This window comes from Scardinius erythrophthalmus (assembly GCF_964197995.2).
Source record: "Scardinius erythrophthalmus genome assembly, chromosome: 9".
Taxonomy (NCBI): domain Eukaryota; kingdom Metazoa; phylum Chordata; class Actinopteri; order Cypriniformes; family Leuciscidae; genus Scardinius; species Scardinius erythrophthalmus.
This window is the reverse complement of record NC_138229.1, coordinates 32677815-32702298: the sequence shown is the minus strand read 5'-3', so window position 1 is coordinate 32702298 and position 24484 is coordinate 32677815. Positions and strand designations below refer to the sequence as shown.

At 39.2% G+C, this 24484-nt stretch overlaps 1 protein-coding gene across 5 annotated transcripts in view; it reads left to right on the top strand.

The window, feature by feature from the left end:
• Positions 1–22168, top strand: part of tnk2b (tyrosine kinase, non-receptor, 2b) — a gene marked incomplete at its 3' end in the record, with an annotated part of 80079 nt that extends 57911 nt beyond the window's left edge. For all 5 annotated transcript variants that reach the window (XM_081375032.1, XM_081375030.1, XM_081375031.1 and 2 more), the window contains 6 exons: positions 860–930; positions 12121–12333; positions 17630–17782; positions 18082–18359; positions 18665–18791; positions 21923–22168. In XM_081375032.1, the coding sequence (XP_081231158.1) occupies positions 860–930; positions 12121–12333; positions 17630–17782; positions 18082–18359; positions 18665–18791; positions 21923–22168 (1088 nt within the window). The remainder of the gene's footprint in view (positions 1–859; positions 931–12120; positions 12334–17629; positions 17783–18081; positions 18360–18664; positions 18792–21922) is intronic.
• Between the last annotated feature and the right edge of the window lie 2316 nt (positions 22169–24484).

Sequence of the window (24484 nt, the reverse complement as noted above, 5' to 3'; positions counted from 1 at the left end):
TAGTTTTAAAAGTCTGTCAGATCAGTCACGCACATTAAGCCTTTGTGATACCTGAAGTGAATTTTGAAATTTCCCTTAAGCCGGCCCGATTATTGCCCATCTCAAGCTCATTACACGGCTCTTCTACTACTCTCACTTTTATCTCCTTTTGGCACGTGTCCTATTTTACCCTCTCTTCATCTTTTTCTCACTCTTTTTCAGTTTCTTTTGGTTTCTCTTTCCCTGATTCAACTTTTTTATCTAAACAGGAACTGTTTGTAGAAATAGATTTGAAATTAGAAGTCAAGTGATTCAATTATTTTTTGGATTAAGCTGCATTGACAGGATTGATTACAGAGGGTGATTTGACTCATTCTTCAGTTTGTAAAATCAAGCAAAATCACTTATTGTAATGTTGTTCCATTGGACAAAGCATTCTGGAGGGTTTAAACCTGTACAAAAATTTTATTTGAGCTGTAATTTATCTAAATTACCCTTGAGACACCTCTGTTCTATGTGGATACATTTATGTTAATTTATTACAGAAGTAATTCCTTAGGGTGGATAAACCGAAAACCCTTTCTAGTGTCCTTGCACATATCATGTGACAATTACAAGGTTTATCAGCTTCACAACTTTGCACAGGTTGTAAGTAACATTGTCCATTTGAATTTTTATTCAAGTTCATTGGTTTGCTTCATACACATTGTAAGTCTTTTACTGTAACCACAATGTTTGCTTGATTGAAGAATACAGTAAGTCATTTTTTTTATCTGTGGTAATTGTCAGCATGTCACAATGTCACTGTTGATAAAGCTGAACTTGTTCTGAAACCGCAATATTCATAAAATAACATTCTCTCATTTGCTTTCTTTGATAGGGCAAAGACGGCTGTGGGAGGTGGTGAAGAGGAGAAAAACCATGTGCAAGCGCAAGTCTTGGATGAGCAAGGTATGTCATCAGCCTTCCTCTCACGTACTGACAGATTAATGAGACTTCCAGTCCAAGGTCAGGTCCCACACACAAACACACATCCGGACAAGAACTTCACTTCAGTCATTGGTCATTCAGCTCACATTGTCCCTCAAGCGCTTTACAGTCTCTCACTTGTCTTATTGAACCTGAAAGGAATAAACATTTAAAGCACTTGACCTAGACTATTTCAGCAGCCTTTCATCTTTTGCACAACATAACTTATGCGATTGCTTTTGTCAAGCTGAGGTCAGTCATAATGCTTCTTAAAAGATAACTCGCTGTTCATGGAGCTGGGCAGTTCAGAAATTGAGCCCTCTCTGTCTAAACAATTTCTGTGTTATGTGTGTGTGCGTGTGTTTTTAATCTTATGTAGTTGGTCACTGAAGTGCTGAAGCAGGAAATGTCCACTCAGGCCTGCCGCTCACTCACTAAAGCACTAACCAGGTTAATGGTCCATCAAATGCTGCAGGAAGAGCCTCAAATTGACCTTAGACACAAGCAATAAATCGGCACAATGTGGGCCTTTCTCTGGGGTTTGTGTGTGCATTTTAAGCATGTGCGCGTGTTTGACGATAGATTCAGAATTCAGAGGAAATTAAGTTAGTGCTTGATTCTGTAGGTCAGACTAAAATTTATAAAGCATAGTTTACTGCATTCTGCCAAAATAAATTATGGATGATACATTGATAATTTAAAAATATTTTAATTGTATAAAGTGAACCCTATATCATTAATACTGAACTGATAAAATTTCCATTAAGCCGGCCCGATTATTGCCCATCTCAAGCTTTTTATTTTTATTTCAAGACCTTTTTATTTGGTCAATATGTTAGGAAAGTTTGATTCTGGGAATCACTTCTTTGTTTCATCAATTAAATGTTCATGAAAACCCCTGCATGTCCTTGTACATGCTTTAAAATATTTCTGTTATTTATTTTTTTGCTTTAACCATTTTGAATCTACTTGGCAGTAGGCTTGCTGTGGTAGTATGTGTTGTTGGTGTTACACGGCACCGCCCCGCTGTCGTTTTGCTTTTTTTGTAGGAAAAAAAAAGAAAAAAAGTTTGGTTCAGTTGGACAACTACAATAATAAAATGAAATTGTTTGCTCTGCTCCATACAGCATGAGCTGCACAGTGCAGCAAGAGTCAGATTTCACTCATCACGTGACGAGAGTAAGGAGAGATGACTGACAGGACAGAGGAGGAGGATTTGGTGCGCCAAATTTGGTGCGTCGGTTTTTGGTCTGTTATAGGGTCGGCAGACCCTTTAATGCTGGTTTGCTGTGAAAAATAAGCTAGGAACTAAATCAGACTGTGTAAAAGCAGTGGCTTGTTATGCCCAAAATATTTTTATAACAAACCATAAACTGACCAGAATAAATGTATTATTTGCTCTGAGCTGTTTTCGTGTGGCCGGTTATAGCGCCACCTCTGTGTGAGTGAGACTTGTTTTCATTGGGCTAGATGTCTGGTTAGTGCTGACCGAAGACCTCACTGGAGCCAGAGTCAGTTTTAACCTGAGTAAATAGTAACAGCAGTTAATGCATTTGTAGTTATAACACACATTTATTAATTTCTGTTTATTTATGTTGGTCTGCCCTGCTCTGCTTCATTTAATACAACTACAATGTTTCTTTTTCTGTGTTTGTATTATGTATTAAGTGTGTATTTGTGCTTCAGTGTTATCCCATTTGTAACAGTGTACAAAGAGCCAGGACTAGAATTAGAGAGACCGCAGAATGAATCTGTCTCTTTCTTCTCTGTTTGACTTGCCACATCATTAATCTCCTATTCCCAAATACATTTAAGGATGATAGACTGTGTGCGCTCGTTTACGGTCTTTTTGAAGGAAGTGTGTATGTGGGAGGGATATACATGCAGGGTCGGAGGAATGATTGCTTGTCTAAATCATTTGCTGGGCAAATTCCTCTGTCTGTGGGATGAGAGGACATCTTGACCTTTGGCACCAGAAACTGCACACTTGTGCTAACTGAAGCACACACACAGATATTTTCTAGATCTTTACTTTTTCAAGTGAAAGTCATATACCTTTAGGGGTACAACAACATATCACTGGGGCAGTGCCCTTAAAGGGACAACTTTGTACCTTATTTGACCCTAAGTAGTGCATATTAGAGTAGGTAGTACTATGTCCCCTTAAGTTACTACTATGAACATTTTAAGGGTTGATAAAATACAAAAGTTGTCCCTTTGATGGTACTGCCCCAGTGAAAAGGTGTAGTAGTACCCCTAAAGGTGAAATTTTTGCACATCTGAGTGTACTGTATATCATTACTTTTACTACCTGAATATAGTCAGACAGAAAGTAGCTCAACCAGAATAATACTTTTACTGCATGTCAAGGTTATGCGTCTTATTCATGTTATTTTAATTTGTTAGTTGGCCTAGATTTATGAACTGAAACATAACAGTGAAATAAATTAAAGTAAATGATCGTAAAATTAGCCTAAAACTTTGTCAGGACTTTCTAACCGATGTTAGTCAGCAGCATTTTTGTTTAATGCATGTGTTTAAGAATTAGATAGGCGTACAGTATGTTATGATTAGCATAATTTTCTTTAATAAATAATGAAAACATTTCAACATAAAACGTTGCAAGAGAAAAATGTCACATCAATGAGGCTTTGCGTAAGCATAAGACGATAAGCTCATGCACATAAAACAGAGTTCAGGCGATAGCTGTGTGGTCAACGCTCGTGCGTGGCGGTGCTTCAAGCGTTTGAGTTCGAATCTCAGCTCAACCATCTTCATAATTTTGTTTGTAGTTTAATAGGCTATTTGTCAAAAATAAAAACTTCTGAAATGTTAATTTATTGATTTGAAACAATTTTCGGAGCTTGTTATTGATTGTCTGTAATTTTTATTAATAGGCGTTTAGATAATAACATAGCCTACACGTTTGTTTTTACCGTTCTTGATGCTTAAATAGGTAACAGATTATTAAAGTCAGGCGTTTTGTTTAATTAATAATGGCAACATAAATTTGCTACATTCCAGTTGAGCCGTACAGACGACAAAACCCGAAGGTGCTGTTGAAGGCAGATTATCAGCCGATCGCACCAGAAAATGAAGATGATGAAGCTCTTCTTTAATCTGATAAATTATTGTTTTGTGAATCATTCACGAAATTGTGATGACTGACAGTGATACCCAGCCATAGCAACGAAAGAAAATTTTCATAACAGATCCATACATTGAACAAATTAGAAAAAAATCTTTGTTGACTTCTGCAAAAATAACAGCCTAACTAAATTGTATTGCTTTCATAAATAAATCTCGAACCACAGTGGGTATTTCATGCTGCTGTTAAACTAAATAACATTTATAGAATATTTATGATTTTAAATTACAACAATAACAATATCGCAACATTTCGACAAAAAATATTTTATCTGTTTTTACATTTTAATTCAGGGCGATTTACATTTAATTAGAGCCAGATTTTCACTCTTGCCTTGTCCTTTCCTCATTGGGCTCATACACATGACAAACATATTTGAGCAGATCCTCTGTGCCTCTCAGTTTCATATGGATTACATACTGTAATCAGAAAACATTCTTTAAATATTTTTACATTTAAAGCTTTAGACATATTTCTTATTGTGACTGAGCTGAGGCAAGTGGCTTTCAGTTCATTTTTGTGACGCGCAGTTCCCGGAGACTGAGACCACAAAAAAAGTTTTGTCGTTAGCCTATTGTGAGTGTACATGAATAAAAGTTTACAGTTTTGAATGATGTACTCTTATCTGTACGACCAAAAAATGGCGGAGTATAAATAATGTTCAGCAGAAGCAGGGATTTAGGCCAGAAGGAAATCAGGAATGCAGTAGTCCACGATTGTTCGGGATTTGAACGTGTGTCATCTAAATCATTGAAAACTAAGTTCTACCACTCGACCACGAATTTACTTGAAAGCCCAGAAGTTCAGTTGTCCAGCAGTCAGTGTGTTCGCACACACGAGAGAGAAGCGTTCTTCATTAGTCTCATTCCTTAATAGAATAGTAAAAATGATCAGCGTCATTGCACCTAATTTATTTTCACTGACTGCGAGATATGCCTATAATGGTCTTTTGGTGTATATTTTGTTTGTTTGTTTATCGCGCTGCTCTCCCGAGGAATAGGCTTCTGTTGCCCACCGATGTCTACAATATGAAATATAGGCTATATCGTTGTCGTCTGTATTTTTAACTTTTGTTTATATTTTTCTGTTCTGAAAGTTTGTTCCATTCTGTTTAAAATTTATATTACATATTTAATGTTTGCTTTCGTTAAATTTAACCAATTCTTTTGTAGCCTAATAGGCATAGGCTGTTTACTTTTTTTAAGGTTTGTTCTATTGTTTTGTTTATTTTTATATATATTTAATCAACTCTCATTCTTGTTGAAATAATTAATAATTTGTACAATAAGTTGTGCTGTTTAAAAAAAAAAACAGATAACCTACAAATAGAGATATATAAGTTCACTGTTCGTTCAAAAAAGTCTATATGTATTTATCGTTTGCTTAAACAACATTAACCAAATTGTATTTATTTATTTAATAATAAAATGATTACTTTATAACATGCAGTTTCAACTACACCAAAGATTAGGTTGTTGCGTTATCGTACAGCAAATGTCAATAGCTCTTTTTTTTTCATGTTTGTTGTAGGCTTATTTGAAAATTGGAATAGTTGTAGTATTTCATCCTTGCTGTTAATTGACATTAGCCACACTTACGTTTCAAAACGCAGCAATTGCATGACTTTGAAATGGGACTGGTTTATTTTTGCCGCGGTGGCTAGCATTAATATACGATAATACGATACCTACTATGCCTACTTAACCCCCACTCAGCTCTTTCATACATGTCAAATAATGAAACAAAAACACACACCGATTTCCTCCCTTGTGTGGAGGCTTTAGTTGCAGCATTGGCCTGGGTCGACAGGAAGTGGCCTGGATGAGAGCTTTCTAAAATTACACCTGTTTGTTTCCGTTCCTGGCACCAAGAGCAGACTGAGTAATCTGCCTCCTCACTCTACTGTTAGTGTGTGTGGGCATGCTTTCAGTTGACACGTACCCTCAGTAAGTGTTCTCCTGTTTCAAATGTTGCTTTCATTTAAATATGTATGTATATCTATATAGGAGGGGTCGGGAACCCTTTTCACCAAAGAGGTGAAAAAAAAAAAAAAAAAAAAAAAAAAATATATATATATATATATATATATATATATATATATATATATATATATATATATATATATATATATATATATATATATATTTATATATATTTATTTTTTTTATTTTTTTATTATGGATTTTTGAAAGAGCCAATGCAAAAACTAATATTTTACTATTATTTATTTACGAAAAACTCGTTTTTTTTCTTACAATTATATTTCGATAACAATAGCTTAATTTAGCTTCATAAACAAAAAACAAAACAAAAAATGCAACAAACAATAGATAACATGGTTTATTATGGAAATAATTGTGCAGGGCTTTTCAAGTTCCCACCTGAGCAGCATAAAACCGTGTATGTGTGTGTGTGTGCTTGTTTTTCTATCCTGGTGGGGACTTCAAACAAGCTTATAAATCACATAGAATGAGAATTTTTTTTTTTTTTTTTTTTTTTTTATGTAAAAATGCTAAATGTGTTCTGTGATGGGTAGATTTAAAGGTAGGGTTAGTGTAAGGGGTTTAATGTACAGTTTGTACAGTATAAAACCATAACAGCTATGGATAGTCCCCACAAAGATTGTAAGCCAGATGTGTGTGTGTGTGTGTGTGTGTGTGTGTGTGTGTGTGTGTGTGTGTGTGTGTGTGTGTGTGTGTCAGTCCAGTCCCTTTAAAACTTTCAATTCTCCTCTGCATTCTTTCTTTTCACTATCTCCACAAACTAGCTGGGCAGTTCCTTATATCTGAGCACCAGAGGTTGCCATGACTGTTCACACAGCATTAGAATATGTCCTGGACTCGTTAGATGGAGTCCTGTATTTGACTGGTTTCACACACATTTTGAAGGACTTATTTACAGGAGTGACAACCGCATTATATCACACCTGTAACTCACCTGTAAAGTTTTGGGAGTCACAACTGCATTCTCCTCAAACCCCTGCTGTGTGATCCGGACTGGACAACTTGTTGTCTCTCTCGTCATACTGTGCAAAAGAACAACTCTGCGCTGCACATAGGAGTGTCACATTAACTTACAGAGACGGAGATATGAGCTGTGTGTCATGTGAAGTTTTCAGATTTGAGCCGCTAAGTAAGCTGCTGAACAGAACATTGTGAGAACTAGATCTGTAAGTAAATACGGTTTTGTCATTTCCAAACAGTGTGAGCATAGCTTAGAAACATGTGGTTTGCCATTGATTGGTGTTGTGCAGTGCATTTGCAAAATGGTCGGGATTAGAAAACACTGAAACTAATATTAAAGGGATACTTCACCTCTGGGAAGATGAATGTGTATTTAAAATAGGTCATTTAAGTAGAAGAAATGTGAAGAAATTTTTGAATTTGGAGCTTTCTAGACTGAGAAAAGCCAGAAAATGTATTTTTGGCTTATGTGAATGAAAGACAACAACTCCCAGAATGCACTTGCTTCGCTGCCTTAGGAGGCCACGCCTACCGGTAAGAGAGCGCAGTTTAAAACAACAAAGCTAGCCTACGTGATGAGTTTGCGAGGGATTAGAGATCGTCCAAAATGTCCGGGATTCGGCTTTTGCGTTCTACAGTTGCCATTCATCATGTTTACTGTGGCGAGCAGGACGAGGCTGACGGCCGCGGGAGAACAGCGCGAGGCCGGTGGCATGATTACTGAGACGCGCCGGGTCTCGCATCTCTCACGGAGGAGCGGGAATTTTTCTTAGCAATGGTAAAACGCACATCAACCGATCACTTGTTTAGCGTTCATGTAAACTCTACATTCAAATTCACCAATCGGAATGAATTCAGTTAGATTGAAAGGTGTGCATGTAACGTTAAACAATGAATGGCGACCGCAGAAAGCAAAAGCTGAATCCCGTACATTTTGAACGATCTCGCCCGCCGGACAAGTCCGGGAAAAGGAGGATGGTTACTTACTCAGCTTTCTCCTACTATTCAGCTTTCTCCACAGAACAAGAGCCTGCTAGCTTAGCTTCCAAAGAAAGACGGCTGACACTGTGTACATTCTGTGAGTGAGATCCCACCCTCTATGGGCGAGCTGAAAACATGCGGAACAACGCCATCTACTGGCTGTAGTCTTTAGCCTCTGGCCAGAAAATCCTCCGATGACGCAAAATGACGATTTTTGCGTCATCGGAGGATTTTTTCCAGACAAAAAATACATAAATCTCTTCTCTCAGGGGGATATGAGGGTGGAAAGCACGGTAATTCGAAAATACTACAGGTTTTCTACTAATACAAAGCTTAATGCTAAATCCTGAAGTAACCCTTTAACAAATGAGACCTTATTGTAAAGTGTTACCCAAATATTTTCTTAGTCTTTAATATTTGGCCACTTCTTCACAATAGAAATGCTTCAGCCACTGTAATTTCTTAAACAAGAATATGTGGACACTGGAACTCAAAATATGCAAACTTAGAGCAAGGGTTTAAACTTCTATTTTGAAATCGCAGTGAACAGTGTGCATATTTAGAAACATTATCCTGTGTTGGTGTAGGTTTATAAATGTTTTACATTACAAATCTGATTTGTAAGCAACCAAAACTCTCAGCATATATGCAGAGATGGAGTTTGAGACACGCTTCACACATGTAAATGATAACAGTTCTGTGAACAGAGCCGCTCTGAGATGATTTTTGCCGAAGAGCGACAGGTTCCCAACCACTTCTATATTGTTTTTTATTATTTATTTATGTGTTTGTCACTGAGTTTTGGTGGCATTACTACATTGACAGTAAAACCTGAATCATCTATATTGTGGAGAGCAGCCAACAATTCCCACTTTTGGAACGGCTTAATAAACGTAGTAATATTCGCTTAATGAAAATGTAAAAATGACAGAAAGATTTTGTGAGGGGTAGTTTTTGGGTTAAGGGGACTGAAGATATCATTGGTTCAGTATTAAAACAATAGAAGTCATTGGAAAGTCCCAAACCATGATAGAAAGATGTGTTTGGATTTGTTACTCGTTGAGGCCTTTGTCAGTGTGTAATGTATCTTTGCTATGTGTACGGTTATCACGCGGTAGTCTGGGGTTCAAGGCTCTGTCTGGATCCTCTATATTCACTCTGGTCCCAGTTCAATTTTTCTATTTTCAGCCTGTCCGTCAAATCCAGGCTCTCACTCTCAAGGCTAGACATTGCGTTCCATCCTTCTCTATTTCTGTTTTCTCTTTTTTTTTTTTTCAGCATCATCTCTTTTTGTCTGATCTGTGTCTGTTTTTAATGGGTTAAGGCAGTGGTCTTCACAATTTTTTTCATGAGAGCCACACTGATAGGACATTAGTCAATAGGAGAATCACTTTTTACCACGAAGTATTAAGTTACATCCAGTCATAAATACCATGTCTGCTTATCAATCTACCATCCCCGAACATACAATCATTCTTTATCATTTACCAGTCAAATTTGTAACTGAGACTAGATGATTTCCCTTAATGACAAAAAAGCAGGATTTCCTTAAAGCTCATCCCAGAATATATTCATCTCAAAATATATTTTGAATGACCTTAAGGTTTTTTTTTTTTTCTACAGTAGCCCATCATGTATCTCACCATCCAAGAGCACATTCGGCATTAAGAGCTGGAAAGGCCGCCAAAACTGCCAACTCCGCAGTGAGTCACGGCTATGTTTACATGCACAACATTTGTTTCAATCTGACTGAATTCATTCCGATTGATGAATCTGAATGTAGTGTTTACAATGAAGGCTAAACAAGTGATCCGAGTTGATGTGCGTGTTTATATGTCAAAAGCTTCAAATCGGACTACATTTTACATACACACACTGCACAAATATACAAAGGTTCCTGCTGTTTGCGCTTAATAACCATTCTTCTACATTGGTTCTTTATTTGTTTTAAACAGCAGACTTAATATTTATCCATTGGTCATATCCATTTATCCTGGTCATAATTTGGAGACAATGAGCAGATGAACTGTTGTGCTGTGCTGCTTATATTTATCACGCAGTAAAAATGCCCCTCCCCACGCCCAAAACCAGTCGTCTGTGGATGAGAATCCAAAACAAAGACTGGTGGGACGTTGTCCTGCTCCACTTCACAGACGCTGAGTGAAAGGAGAATTTTAGAATGACGGTACAGTAATTTAATATGACACTTTATTCAACAGGAAGAACAGGTCGTTCCGTGCGTCACACTTCATTATACTATTTCTACGTCATTGCACATGCGCAGTCCTTAAAGTTTTGGTTTTCAATCCGATTAAGTGTTTACATGTTCTCTCAATCTGATTAGAAAAGGAATAAACCCCTTTCAATCCGATCGAAATTTCATTCGGATCGAGCTCAATCGGATCGATTAATGCCTAGTTCAGACTGCATGATTTTATCCCCGATTTTGGCTCGCCGACAGGTTTTGAGAAATCTCTGACAAATGCCCGTAATCACAGGCAAATCGGTGCTTGTTCACGCGAGTGACAATCACGCAGTGTGAATGAGCAAAGACGTGATCTGAGAGAATCGCCGACGCCCGTGAGATATTTTGCATGCTAAATATCTGGACCTGACGGCGATTCAAAATTCTGCTGTGTGAAAAGTGTTCTGACTGAAAACTACATCGGCGATGACCGACAGCCAATGAGAGGGCAAGATACAGAGCAGCGGGGAGTTCGGGGAGGAGTTATAGACCACAATATCAGTATTTTAATAGATATATTTACAATTATATCAAACAGAAACAAAGCACAAACATTTGCTTGACCAGCAGCAACAGCAGCACATTTCAACATTATTTATTTACCCCAAACTCTGTGTGTTTGCAGAACACACAGTCCTTGCTCCCCTTGTCTTCCCAGCCATTTCCTCACGCATAATGTTTTTCTTTTTCTCCTTTTCGCTGCAAATCAGTGCACAGACAATTTGGATCGCAAGCTTCTTGCAGGCTATCATTTTTAATAACAATTTCAAACTCGCGCGAGAACTGCGGTCTTACGCATGCGGGATTTTGCATTATTTCCTTATCACTTCTCGCGTGTGTTTGGTTGCGAAACGTAGTTTGTGGATCAGACAGGAGTTGTCGGCGATTCTTCCTCCTGAAAGTCATGCAGTGTGAAACCACCTGTCGCTGATGCATCGTGCAGTGTGAACACACCAGCAACTGAATGTTACCCTGGATAGTCATGCAGTGTGAAAAGAACAGTGACCCGACTACTTTGAAAATCGTGCAGTCTGAACTCGGCATAAGGTGTTTACATGAAGGCTTTTCAGTCCAATTGAGCCGTCAGTCCGATTACTAATGAATTATTTGGTTGCATGTAAACGTAGCAAGTGTCATGGACGTAAAGGCAGAGCAAGTTTAAATATCTTTTATAGTCTATATTTCCATCTTGTAATGCCGCTGTTTTGGGTATTTTTTTTAAAATATAAATTATTTGTAATATAGCAGAGACTTAGAGTGTTTTAATGGGTTATGTTATAGCCCTACTTGTTTTTAATGTTTTTATGAAATATATGTATTGACTGCATTATCACATCACCGTATTATTTACCACCATGCAAGCCACAAATTAAAGCTTGTCAAGCCGCAGCTGGCTCGCGAGCCGCGCAGTGAGTAACACTGGGTTAAGGTTAGGGTTATCTCTCACTCCTTCACCTTCCGTTGCTGCCAATCCTCCTTGTCCCTTAAGTTACAGCCCCTGGCTTACCTCAGCCCACACCCTGGTTCTTGATAGCTCAGCTCTCCTCGGCCGACCCACAGGCTCCTCATACAAAGTGCCTCGAGCTGATAAGCAGTTGGAAAGAGTAGCTCTGTCTAGAATCGCCATCTCTCTCTCTTGTTGTGATTTCTACTGCTGTCCTTCATTTTGGTTTTGGGATGTTCCATATAGAGACTAGCCAGGGAGTCCTCAAGTTTCTGGTACACATTCGATGCAGTTCCAGCTGTGCACAATTAAAAGAAGATTTGTTATGTGTGTTGATAAGGGCTTTTATTTGTCACCTCTAGATCTTGACTTTGTTGTTGTTATCCCTCAGGTTTTCAGTGGGAAGAGACCAGAAGGAGACTTTAATCCCCAGCCAGCCAGTACTTTCCGAAAACCCTCCCCCACATCTCCACCGCTGGACGGCCAGCAGCAGACCCTCACCTGTCTCATCAGCGAAAAAGACCTTGCCCTCTTTGAGAAACTGGGTGACGGCTCCTTCGGCGTGGTAAAACGTGGAGAGTGGTTCACGCCAAATGGAAAAGTGGTGAGTGGAAGAGGGGAGAAAGGATGAAAGTGTTTGAAAAAAACAGAGGGGGCTTTGTTGAAAACACCAGATGCAGAATTCAGGCACCAGCTCAGTCATGCACTGGGGTGTACTCAAGATTAGGGTTAATTTTGTCAGCTATTTTTGAGTTTAGTCTTAGTATTAGTCCTGTGTCAAATGTACATAGTTTTTTTTTGTTTTATTCAGGCAACCTTGTCCTGTTTTTATTTAGTCAACTTTAGCTGACAAAAGCCTGGTTTCAAAGACAGGGCTTAGATTAAGCCAGGATTAGACCTTAGTTCAATTAGGACATTTAAGTAGATTCTACAAACATGCCTTAGGAAAAAAAATAAATAAATCTGATTTGCTTCTTGAGACAAAACAATGGCACTGACATATTTTAAGATATTTAGTTTTAAGGTTTTTTTTTTTTTTTTTTTTTTTAGTTAAAACAGCACAAACATGCATTTTAGTCTGAGACTAGGTTTAAGCATTTTCTGTGAAACCAGGAGTAAATGTCTGGGCATTTTAGTCTAGTCAATGAAAACTTTGTCATGTTTTCAATAATGCTGCATAATGGTTAAACTGATAACTTTATCAGTATCAATAATATTAACAACTCAAAATTATAATCACAATGATTGTTGTCATTTTGAGAAATTTATTTTTTACATTTCATCAGAATTTTTGCACTTTCATCTAGAATTACAAATCAGGAGAATGTAAATTCATACACATGATTGTTTACCTCATCTACTGTACGGATAGGCTATTTATCATATAAATTAACACTCTCTGTCTACATTATGAAAACTGGTAAAACAAGAAACTTCTCTTAAAAATGAAAACAGAAAGACATTAATGTAGTTTGTAATTACTATTAGGAATTTCACTATTAAAACAACGGCAAATTCCATCACAATCGTAAACAATATAGTCGAGATCTATGTTTGGATTTATTACAGTTTATCACGGAAAAGGTTTGATCGCATATTTAGTCGCAGCAAACAGCACAAACTGCTCGTGAAGAAGTACAGACTGATTGAATGACAATTTAATTTGTTTGAAATTTCATCTGCTCTTATTCCGCAGTGCAGAGAGAGCACATGCACATGGTTGCCAGATTGCAAAGATTAAGTAAAATGCTGGGAGAAAATGTAACAGAAAAGCTCTGTTTGGGGGATTTAAACTCTTGACATTTGACAATCACAAATGAACGCTCATGTTAAGCAGCATGTAATATTTTGTCTCCTCTTTTTTTCTCGAAAAAAAATAGAGATTTTTGTAACGTTTTTGTTTTTTAATTTCATTTTAGTCTCATATTTTTTTGTCAATGATATTATATATTGATAGTCACAGTTATCGTTTAATGGCCTTTGTGTCGTCTTGTCATTGTCTTGTCTTAGTCATGGGAAAAAAGCTCGTTGACAAACATTTTTCATCATAGTTTTCGTTAACGAAATTAACACGACTCAAGGATTCAGGTTATGCGGTTGATACTTGAGTATCTTTTTTTTTTTTTTAAATCTCCATCACAAGTGACACATCACAAACTAATGACTAGTACAGTTTTTGGCAGGAACGTTGTTTGTCGCAATCAGAAACGGAGATCAACACAAGATTAGCTTTCAGACACTTGTGGTCCCACCTTTCCCTTCAAGACTCCATGTGAACATCCTGTTTCATGGCTGATCTCTGTGTGTCATTGTTGCAGCTGTGTTCTCTAGAGGAGGCTTGTGGGAGAGATGGGCCTCTAATGAGCTGATGAGGGGTCAGATGTCGTGTGAACTGAGCCGGAGGCTGTAGTGATAGTGTGTGTTGCACACCAAAGGGTTCTTTCCACATGGGACTCGAGTGGGAACATCTTTCCTGTAGCCATCTGTGCTGATCAAATACTGCTCCTTTACACTATACAGAGAAATGACAGGGCAGAGCTGAGATTTATATCAACTGCTATATTAAAACACTTTTATATTAAAGTACACCCCTACTTTAAATATTTTAATATTAACACATTAACGCATGTGGTTAAATCAAAATCCTTAACGCGTTAAAATAATTTAACGCAAATAAATTACTGAAGCGCGTGAAATTGCATCATTAACGTAAATTGTCACGCAGTTAGATGATCTTATAAGTCGGGAGTTTATCACACTGAGAATCTACATTGGCACAAGCACCTGTAATCCTGGTAGGCGGACATTTCTATTCTAACCCTTTAACCCGATTTTGCTTCTCTGTTTGTGATCAGATCATTTTAAGCCTTCAAAATCCTGGAATGTTTTCAGTCTAATGATCCAGTAAGTGAAAAAGCAAACCAGCATCTCGCTAGTAAACTTTTGATGGATGAGGACTGCAATCAAATTAAAGACGATTGCGCTGACGTACAGGAGTCGTACAGCAAGCATGCGCGAGTCCATTATATTGATGCGCACACAAACGATGTGTGTGCGCTCTCGATGCACTGATCGTACATTGTATTTATGCACAGACACATTTTAGTACATTCACATTGTTTCCACACATTCATGATAATACATACAGTTCTTGAAACTTCTGGAATCACAAAATGCATCATGATTCATTTATCAATATTCCCAGTTATGTTAATAAAAAGGTTTGAAAATGAACAGCTGAACAGTCATAATTACAGAAGAAACTATCAAAAGTATGCCAAAAAATATCTTCGGCTAGCTGCGATAGTCAGTGTTAGTCAGTGCCCATTTGGTTTCAAAGCGAAATGTAAAAGCCGCTTTTGGCAATATTTTGGATTTAAACCCAATGTTAATAGGGAACCTGCAAACATTGAGGCAATCTGTAAACTTTGCCTGATGAAGGTGGCAGCATCTGGAGGTAACACACACACAATCACACACCTTCAAGCGCACCACAAGAATGAGGCTGCCATGCTTATTCGTTTTGTTAAAGCTGTCTTTATCATTTTGATAATAAAAGTTCTATTTTTTATTTGTCATTGTACTATTTTGTTATGTTTTTCATTAATAATGAACTCACCTTTCAAGCTATTGCTGTCCCCAAATTGCCGCTAATAGAAATTAAAATGTGCACAGCCGCACAGGCATTCATAAGCGATTTAAAAGCAAGGTGGAAAAGAGGAAAAAAACTCCAATGTCCTCCCATTCCTCCCACCCCTGGTGATACCGGTAAAACCGGTGTTGTCACAAGTCAATTAACTGATGGGAAAATTTCCTCACATCCTTAATATATAATATTGCGTATAGTAGGGTAGGAAGGGGGGGTTCACCTGCACCCGAAAGGTATATTTTTTTAACCTAGTTTTTTGTAATCCTTAAGGTGTCTAGAAAAGGAATTTTGATGTTCCCCACGCAAATTATTGTCCCATATGTGATTTTTTGTATCATCTTTTGTGTCCAGAAGTGTCTTTTGTGACTCCTAAACAGTGCCTCAGCAATGCTGTTTTCTGAACTGCACTCACGTCGGCTAGTCCCGTAGCTTGTAGGTATGTTTCAAAAGACTGATGCCAGCGATTCCACGGTATTGTAGGCTCACCGGGAAGTGCGAGGAAAGGAGGTGGAGGAGGAAGAGAAAATTCAGCCATCCTCGTCGCCAATTGTTGTGTATAAAAAAGGACGCTGGACGAGAGATTTATGCATGCAACTCTCTTTACTTTTCGGACAAACCGGAACCAAACATTTCAGACCAAAACAGCTGCAACATAAACATGCAGCGAGGCGTTACCAAACGAACACAGATTAATTCGTCCTGAGCAGACATAACAGAGATGCTTACCACCAGATTCAAGGTGGATTTGTCCCGGCTCCCGCCCTGCAGAGACAACCTGGTCCCACACATCAACCGTGTCAACCATCGTCTGGCCAACTAGCAGCCACACCAAAGAGAGCAGCCACACCGATATTTTGGTGTCCCAAGCCCCATGATCCTGGCCAAGGCTGGGAAAAGACTGAAGAGGGTACCCTGGAACCAGTGTGGTCTTGTGGACCTATCCTCCCCACTTTACTCACTGACTTGCTAGAGGAAACAGTCGAGGAGATGGATGGAGATGGTGAAGTAGACGAGGAGCAAGAGATCGATAATGAAGACCTGCTGTATGATGAATAGACATCATTGCCCTTGACCTTTTGACCTTTGATTAGAATCACTTTTTTCTATTTCAGTTTATTCTAATGGGGATTTGTTATACACCCTATATATACACATATTTGACTATATGAGTGGTTTTCTGTTTTGTTTCAATAAATATAATACCAATATAACGGTTTGAATAGTAACTCCTTATTATGGGAGATGTTCATTTGGACCAACATGTGACAATATTTCAAGTAGGGATCATCAACATTTGCTTATTAGACATCATAAAGACTATAAAAATACAAAAGTTAGAAAACATATATCAATAGGGTCTATAGGGGAGGAGTTCCAGTGATCCAATGTCACAGATTTGTTACATTTTTTTGCGTTTATTTGAGTTTTAATGCACCATACATCATCTAATCATGACAATCCTCATATCTATCAATTCCTCATGCAAAGACGAAGAGAAAATGGGTGGATTGTGTCTGTAGGATGTCTTGTTCAGATTCTATGTAGATTTAAAGTTTTCATTTTTCACAGCCGAAAATCAAGCACGGACACAAAAGATGACACAAAAAATCACATATGGGACAATAATTTGCGTGGGGAACATCAAAATTCCTTTACTAGACACCTTAAGGATAAAAAAAAACTAGGTTAAAAAAATATACCTTTCGGGTGCAGGTGAACTAGTAGGACAAGGCCTTCGGGTCTTAAGAACCACTGGTCTATAGACAGTTTAGGTAAGTTTAGTTGTCTTTTTTTGTTTGACAGTTGGTTTTGGTTAAGGAAAACCTGTAGCCTATAGAGAAATTGCACAAACTGAAATGAGAGAGATATACATTTTCAGTGATTAGACACTGTTTTGGACTGACACCTACTTTGAACTTCAGGTGTACAAAGACTCAATTTATGTGCACCACCTACAATTCCTTCTAATAATGCAAAGATCTATTTATCATGAATTCATGAAGCAATGCAGATGGGCCTAGGCAGTCTGAATAATGTCAGATGTTACATGATTTCTTTCCACCAGAGTTTAAGCAGGTGCACAGGGAATAATGTTGCTCTGTGATGACCAGTAACAGTGTAGACGCAGTCATTAGTCATATTTTTGTGGGATTATGTGTACAGGCTAGCAACAGTCCAGCTGCTTTGAGCTCTACCCAGCAAAAACAGATGTGTTGGCTCTTAAAGTTCTCTTTCAACATGTCCCCCTCAGCTCAATGTGGCAGTGAAGTGTCTGAAGACAGACGTGCTCAACCAGCCAGATGCTCTGGACGACTTCATCTGTGAGGTCAATGCCATGCACTCTCTTGACCACCAGAACCTCATCCGTCTCTACGGAGTCGTCCTCACACACCCCATGAAGATGGTGAGTGAGTGTGCGTGTTCTCATCTAAAACAAATTGGTGGCAAAGACAGGGTGCTAAAGTATCAAGGCCTTGAGAAGGGAGGGGTGGGCTAAAATAAGGCCTGACATTTGCATGCTCTCTGACTCATTATTTGCTGACACTGACTTCTGGAGTTATTCCTGATTGGCAGTGTTCATTGTCTCCGGTGGCGATATATCACTTTTTCAGTCGTTATGAAATGAAACTTAATATTGTCCCCTTTTCTCCCCATGCCTGTCTTCCCTGAATGGCCCCACTTTATCACCTTTCTTTCTCTAAGGTGACTGAGCTTGCGCCTCTCGGCTCCATGCTGGATCGTTTGAGAAAGACCCTGGGCCATTTCCTCATTTCCACCTTGTGTCAGTACACCATTCAGATTTCCAATGGCATGGGTTACCTAGAGTCCAAACGCTTCATCCACAGAGACCTGGCTGCCAGAAACATCCTGCTGGCTTCCAGTGAGCAGATCAAAATCGGAGACTTTGGACTGATGAGGGCACTGCCTAAGAACGATGACCATTACGTCATGCAAGAGCATCGCAAAGTCCCTTTCGCCTGGTGAGGGAGGTTTGGAGGGCTGGATATATTCACAAAGGAAGAGTTTGTGTTTGCATGTGGTTTGAATCTATAGAGAAGGGATATGGAGAGCTTAAAATGATTTGGTTGATTTTGTTTATATGCAGTGACAGGCCAGAGCTCAGGATTAAGATTGAATTTGAATGAGGCCATTGTTTGTGGCCCTTGTTTTGATTAAATGAACTGTGCATGATCCTCATTTCATTTTTCCCCTGGTGGATTGTTCATTTACGGGCATTTTATTTTACTGACGTAATGTCTATGCATGGTGTTTTTGTTTCACATAGGTGTGCCCCAGAGAGCCTGAAGACACGCACATTTTCTCATGCCACAGACACATGGATGTTTGGTGTGACACTATGGGAAATGTTTACCTACGGTCAGGAGCCCTGGCTCGGACTAAATGGTAGTCAGGTAACCCCACCACATACAATCTGTACTTTCAGTTAGTCATAAACATCTACCTAATAAATGACCAGCTTTCATACTGATATGTTCCAATGACCTAAATTGGGCTGCTCGATTATGGCAAAAAAATCATAATCACAATTATTTTGGCCAATATTGCGATCATGATCAGTGTTTCCTCTAGGATTTTTTTCCAGCTGTGGTGGCAGGCCTATTTCCCCCTGGTGGTTAAACCTCCACACCCAAGAATCATGTGCACTCACACACAGGCCACTTTCTGAGGAATTGAAAAATGAAAACAACCATTGTCAAAACAAATTTTATATTTATTTGCAAAGATTTAAACTGCTGCAGTAAGAAAAGGCTAAATTCATAATATATAGCAAAAATACTATTATAAATTAGGTTAGAGGATAATTCCGCAGCAAAAGTTATTCTTGAAAAATCATGAGGGCACAATCATTTTATTAAATCTGAACATTTAGTGATTTTTTTTTTTTTTTTTTTTTTAGTGGGGAATAAAAGGTAAAATGTTCCACATTGCTCTTTGTATTGTTATAAAAGACATTGATGAAAAACAAGTAAATACATTTATACAGTATATACCATAAAATGAAAAGGCATTTATTTGAAAGTTATAGCACAACTTTTTAATAAGGCAACAACATATGATAGATAGGACAGAATAATATTTCATTGCACAAAAGTATTATAACATGAAAGGCTCTAATACAGAGCAGCACAAAGTGCTTATGTACATTTCGTGCACAGAATGATGCGCTTGAAGCAACATGGAGTAACAGCTTGCAGCGCTTTGCATAGAAAAGTTCAAAGCACAAAGGGAAGAGATGGTGATGCTTAGTGTATTATATCTATGCAATATTTTATTGAGCCTTTTCTTTTAACAGTTTTAAATTTTAGTTACTGTGCGTGTGAAGAACAATTCATAGTGCTCACTACTCCAGTGTTGGGATCTAACAGACACGCGGTAGAAAGATGACATGGTTTAGAAACCGGAATAAACTCTAGCAAGATAGTCCTTTTATGCAAAACCATTGACCTTTATCTACAATTAAAGAATAATAATGGGAACATTGATCTTGGAGTGAGTTTCATTGTCTTACTGTAGTAACCAAATTGCTGTTTGAATTCTGAATGGAGAATGACTGAGGGAGAGATGAGTTTGCATTAACTTTAACTTGACGACTTAAATATTCATTTGTACACTCACATTAAGCCATCGAATGGCTTCAGAATTCGTACAGTCGTACAAAATACAAATCTGATGAAATGGTGCACAATGCGTTCCCAGATTAAAGGGTAACTTTCGCCACATTGCAACCTAGGGTCTTTTTGTTAATCTACCCGAGGCGAACTTTCGTCTAAAAGCATAATTAGAATGGAAACGCCACTTAAGTTTGACCGTATTTTCGTTTTCGGTCAAATTGCCTTTTGAATGGGAGTGCTTGGGGCACTTCTATGATAGCATCAAAAATCGCTATTTTTAAAACACCAAGAAGGCTCGACACAACATGAAACTTTGCTCGAAGTATCACCAGGGGCTCTACACATGACTCGAGCATTGACAACATTGTTTGTGTACACAGAGTTTACTAAAAAGAACGATTTTGAACAACTCACTGTAGCTGTGTCCGCCGGCATTTCGACAGTCAAAAATAGTCGATCTCCGAATGTGAATGAACTGACTCTGAATTTTGGTATTGCTTCTCATATGAGCATCCTTTTTGAAATACAAGGTCTATATCGATTTTCACTAATGACAAAAAATGATCTGTGAATTTATATGGAACTAAGCTTTAGGAGCTTTCCATCTTTACTCTCCTCCCTGTTACGTTGCATTCAGAGATCGACTGTTTTTGACTGTCAAAATGCCGGTGGAAACAGCTACAGTGAGTTGTTTAAAATCTTTCTTTTTAGTAAACTCCGTGTACACAAACAATGTTCTCAATGCTCGAGTTCATGTGTAGAGCCCCTGGTGATACTTCGAGCAAAGTTTCATGTTGTGTCGAGCCTTCTTAGTGTTTTAAAAATAGCGATTTTTGATGCTATCATAGAAGTGCCCCAAGCACTCCCATTCAAAAGGCAATTTGACCGAAAATGAAAATACGGTCAAACTTAAAAGTGGCGTTTCCATTCTAATTATGCTTTTAAACAAAAGTTTGCCTCGGGTAGATTAACAAAAAGACCCTAGGTTGCATTTTGGCGGGAGTTACCCTTTAATGTTATAGGCAAACCAAACTCACAGCATATGCAGAGATTGAGTTTGAGCTCCACGCATGTAAATGATAACAGTTTGTGTGGAGCAGCATTTACTGTGAATGGAGCCGCTCTGAGACAAACACAAGTAACCTACACGCATGTAATAAAGCGCATATTAAATGTGTTCACAAATAAAAGTAGACCCTTTTCAAATTAATTATCACTCTTATCTGTATGACCAAAATGACGGTGTGTTTTAAGTTGAAAAAATGCAAGTGATTGCACCGGAGCTTCCCATGTCGTGCAGTAAAGCGCGCTATACTTTAGTTGCCTTCCATACTCCACACGTACACTTGGATCGCCTAATAGTAGCGCACATTTATCTAGGTAAACGTTTGAGCTAGCGGCCATGTAAAGTTTTGGATTTCCTGCCCACAAGGACCTGCCTTTTAAAGTCCTCACGGACTGTGCGACTTTGCCACTTCCTGTGGAGTTTTTTTTCCCCCTGAGACTATTCGTGGGTAGCCCTAGTTTTAATACATTGTGCAGCTGGTTCAGGGATTCTCGTCCGTGGAATGGCCACTTCCGGTATTTTGCCAGTTACTCGACACGGGTAAATTGCAATCAAGGATTTTTTTAAATCGACTACTCGATTTTAATCGAGAAATCGTTACAGCCCTAGTCACGTAACAATTTTATGTTTTATGCACAATAATTGTTTTATCTCGATTATCGTATTTTCATAATCATTTCTGAATTTTCAGAAAATCAATTTCGATTAATCGCATAGCCCTAACCCCAAAAATCTGATATTTAGAGCCTAATATTGGATTTGCTGCTTAATAGTAATTCTGCCATTATTGCATTAATTTACTGGGTCAATCACAATTCTTTTTTAAAATGTGTGTTTTTGACAGATCCTCCACAAAATAGATAAGGAGGGTGAAAGGCTGCCTAAACCAGAGGACTGTCCTCAGGACATCTATAATGTCATGATGCAGTGTTGGGCTCAAAAACCAGTTGACAGGCCAACCTTTGTGGCTCTAAGGGAATTTCTAGTGGAAACCATGCCTACGGACATGAGGGCCCTGCAGGACTTTGATGAACCTGACAAGCTTCAAATCCAGATGAATGATGTCATTACCATCATTGAGGGCAGGTGAGCTCTTGTACCATAGAATTTAGAATTTATAAAAACAGTTTTGAGGTGGTGAATTAAAATAACAAATATCTAGATTTTTAGTTCAAAAGTGAACTCGCGCTGCCTCCCCTAGTGGTCGCTATGGGGAATGACTTGACATGACAGGTGTATGAAGCATGAGTCTATACACAACAATGAATTTGACATTGGCAGGCGGCAGCCTATGACGTCACCACTGGAGCGACCGAGAGTATAAAAGGGCACCTGTGCAAAACACCATCCTCTTTCTTGTCTTCAAAGTGACAGTTAGTTTGTACACGAGTGAGGAGCTTGCGTTTAGCATTTGAGGGAACTAAATGCACGCATTGTGTGGTTTTCTCATGTTTTCGGGTGGAATGCTGTCAACTATTCAAGGAATCTGGATGCGCTTGGTATATGCTTTCACGACACTGACTACAAGAGACAGGCTAGGAGCTTTTTTCCTTTCTGCTCTCTCCTGAGGAATAGTATTTACTGTTTGCACGAGCGCGTTCAGCTCTCGAGGGATTTTAGGCACTCATTGCGATGAATCAGTGTCTGTTCTCATGATACTTTTCAGAATGATAGAATCTGATGTTTGAATTTGTGCACTTGACTCTCAAGGGGGTTAAATGCATGCTTTTTGCGACGTGGTCGCAGTATGGGTTCCACCTAGGCTTGACTCTCCTGAAGGGTGTTAGTTGAGCACCTGCACTCTGCAGTGCGAGTTCAACAGCCACCATTACGGTAGGCGGGTTTAAGTACGGAGGGTTGTAGGCTAAGCAGGGAAGAGTTGAACAGGAAGTTTCCTTTTTTGGCTCCTCCTGTTGGCTCAAATAATGATGTTGTTGTTATAACATTTAGGAGCTATTGAAAGTTATGTCTGCGCAAATGACAGATTAGATCTGGTTTGGCAGCATGAGACAGACTTTATGGAAAACATTTCTATCTGGACATAACTGCCCCACTTCTTCTGTAAGGGCTTTCTGTAAGCTGTCTTGAGCGTAGGACGTTGTTAGGCCGCCTCTCGCTTTAGAGAGTTGTGCTGAGTTCTCCATCCTCAGAGCTCAGCTAGGCAGCATTCTAGGTTGCTAGGCTCTCTGTGATCCTCCTTGGCTACTGCTTTTACAGTACTGGAGTGTTGTTTGGCCCCTTCTCGTTATTGAAGGACATTCCTCTGGTGCCTCCAGACAGTGAGTCTGAGTTGTTAGGCTTTGAGAAGCCTCCTTGGTAATCTGTTCTGAGCGTAGGACATCGCTAGGCCGCCTCTCGTTTGAGTCGTCATGCTGAGGTCTCTTTCCTCAGAGCTCAGCTAGGCAGAATGCTAGGTTGTTAGGCTGTCTGTGAGCCTCCTTTACTACTGACTGTACAGTAGTGGAGCGTTTTAGGCCTCCTTTCGTCCTCCAGTCACTTTTCTCAGGCCTCCACTTCCTAGAGCTCCGCCTGAAAAGTAGTTCTGAGTTGTTAGGCTTTGCGAGGCCTCATTGTTCTGAGCGTTGGATACCGATAGGCCTCCTCTCACTTTCCAGAGTTGCCATATTGAGGTTGCCGTCCATAGAGCTCGGCCAGGCAGTAGTGTCAAGTTATTAGACTCTCTGTGAGCCTCCTTGATTACTGCCTTTACAGAGGAGTGAGACTGAGGCCTCAACTCCTAAGAGCTCCGCATCGGCAGCGGTATAAAGTTGCTAAATGATCTGTGTGCCTCCTTCATGGCTATTCTATTCTTATTCTTATACTTAGTACTCAGGCCTCCGTCCCATGAGCTCAGCCAGGGGGCCAAGTTGCTTGGCTCCTTCGCCAATGCATCTAAACTTGTGCGTTAGGCCTCCTCTAGCTATAGAGAGTCTTTCTGCTGAGACCTCCTCTCCCAGAGCTCCGCCTGGGCGGCAGTTCTAAGTTGTTAGGCTCTAGGTGAGCATCCTTGGAAGCTGTCCTGAGTGTGGAACATAGAAGGCCTCCTCTCAATATCAGGTAGTTGGGCTTGCTGTGAACCGCCCTGTAAGCTGTCATGGGTGCAGGATGTAGTAGGCCTCCTCTCACTTTGGAGAGTTGTTATGCTGAGGACTCCATCTTTGGGTCTCGACCAGGCAGCAGCGCTGAGTTGGTAGGCTCCCTCTGAGCCTCCTTGGTTACTGCCTGTACTAAGGAGCATTATTGGGCCTCCTCTCACTAGTGTTATCTTATCGAGCACTCCGTTCCCCAGAGCTCTGCTAGGATAACAATTTGTGAGTTGTAGGTTCTCTGTGAGCCTCCTTACAAGACATCCTGAGCGAGGGCGTTGTTAGCTCTCCTCTCGCTTTAGAGTCATTAAGCTGAGACC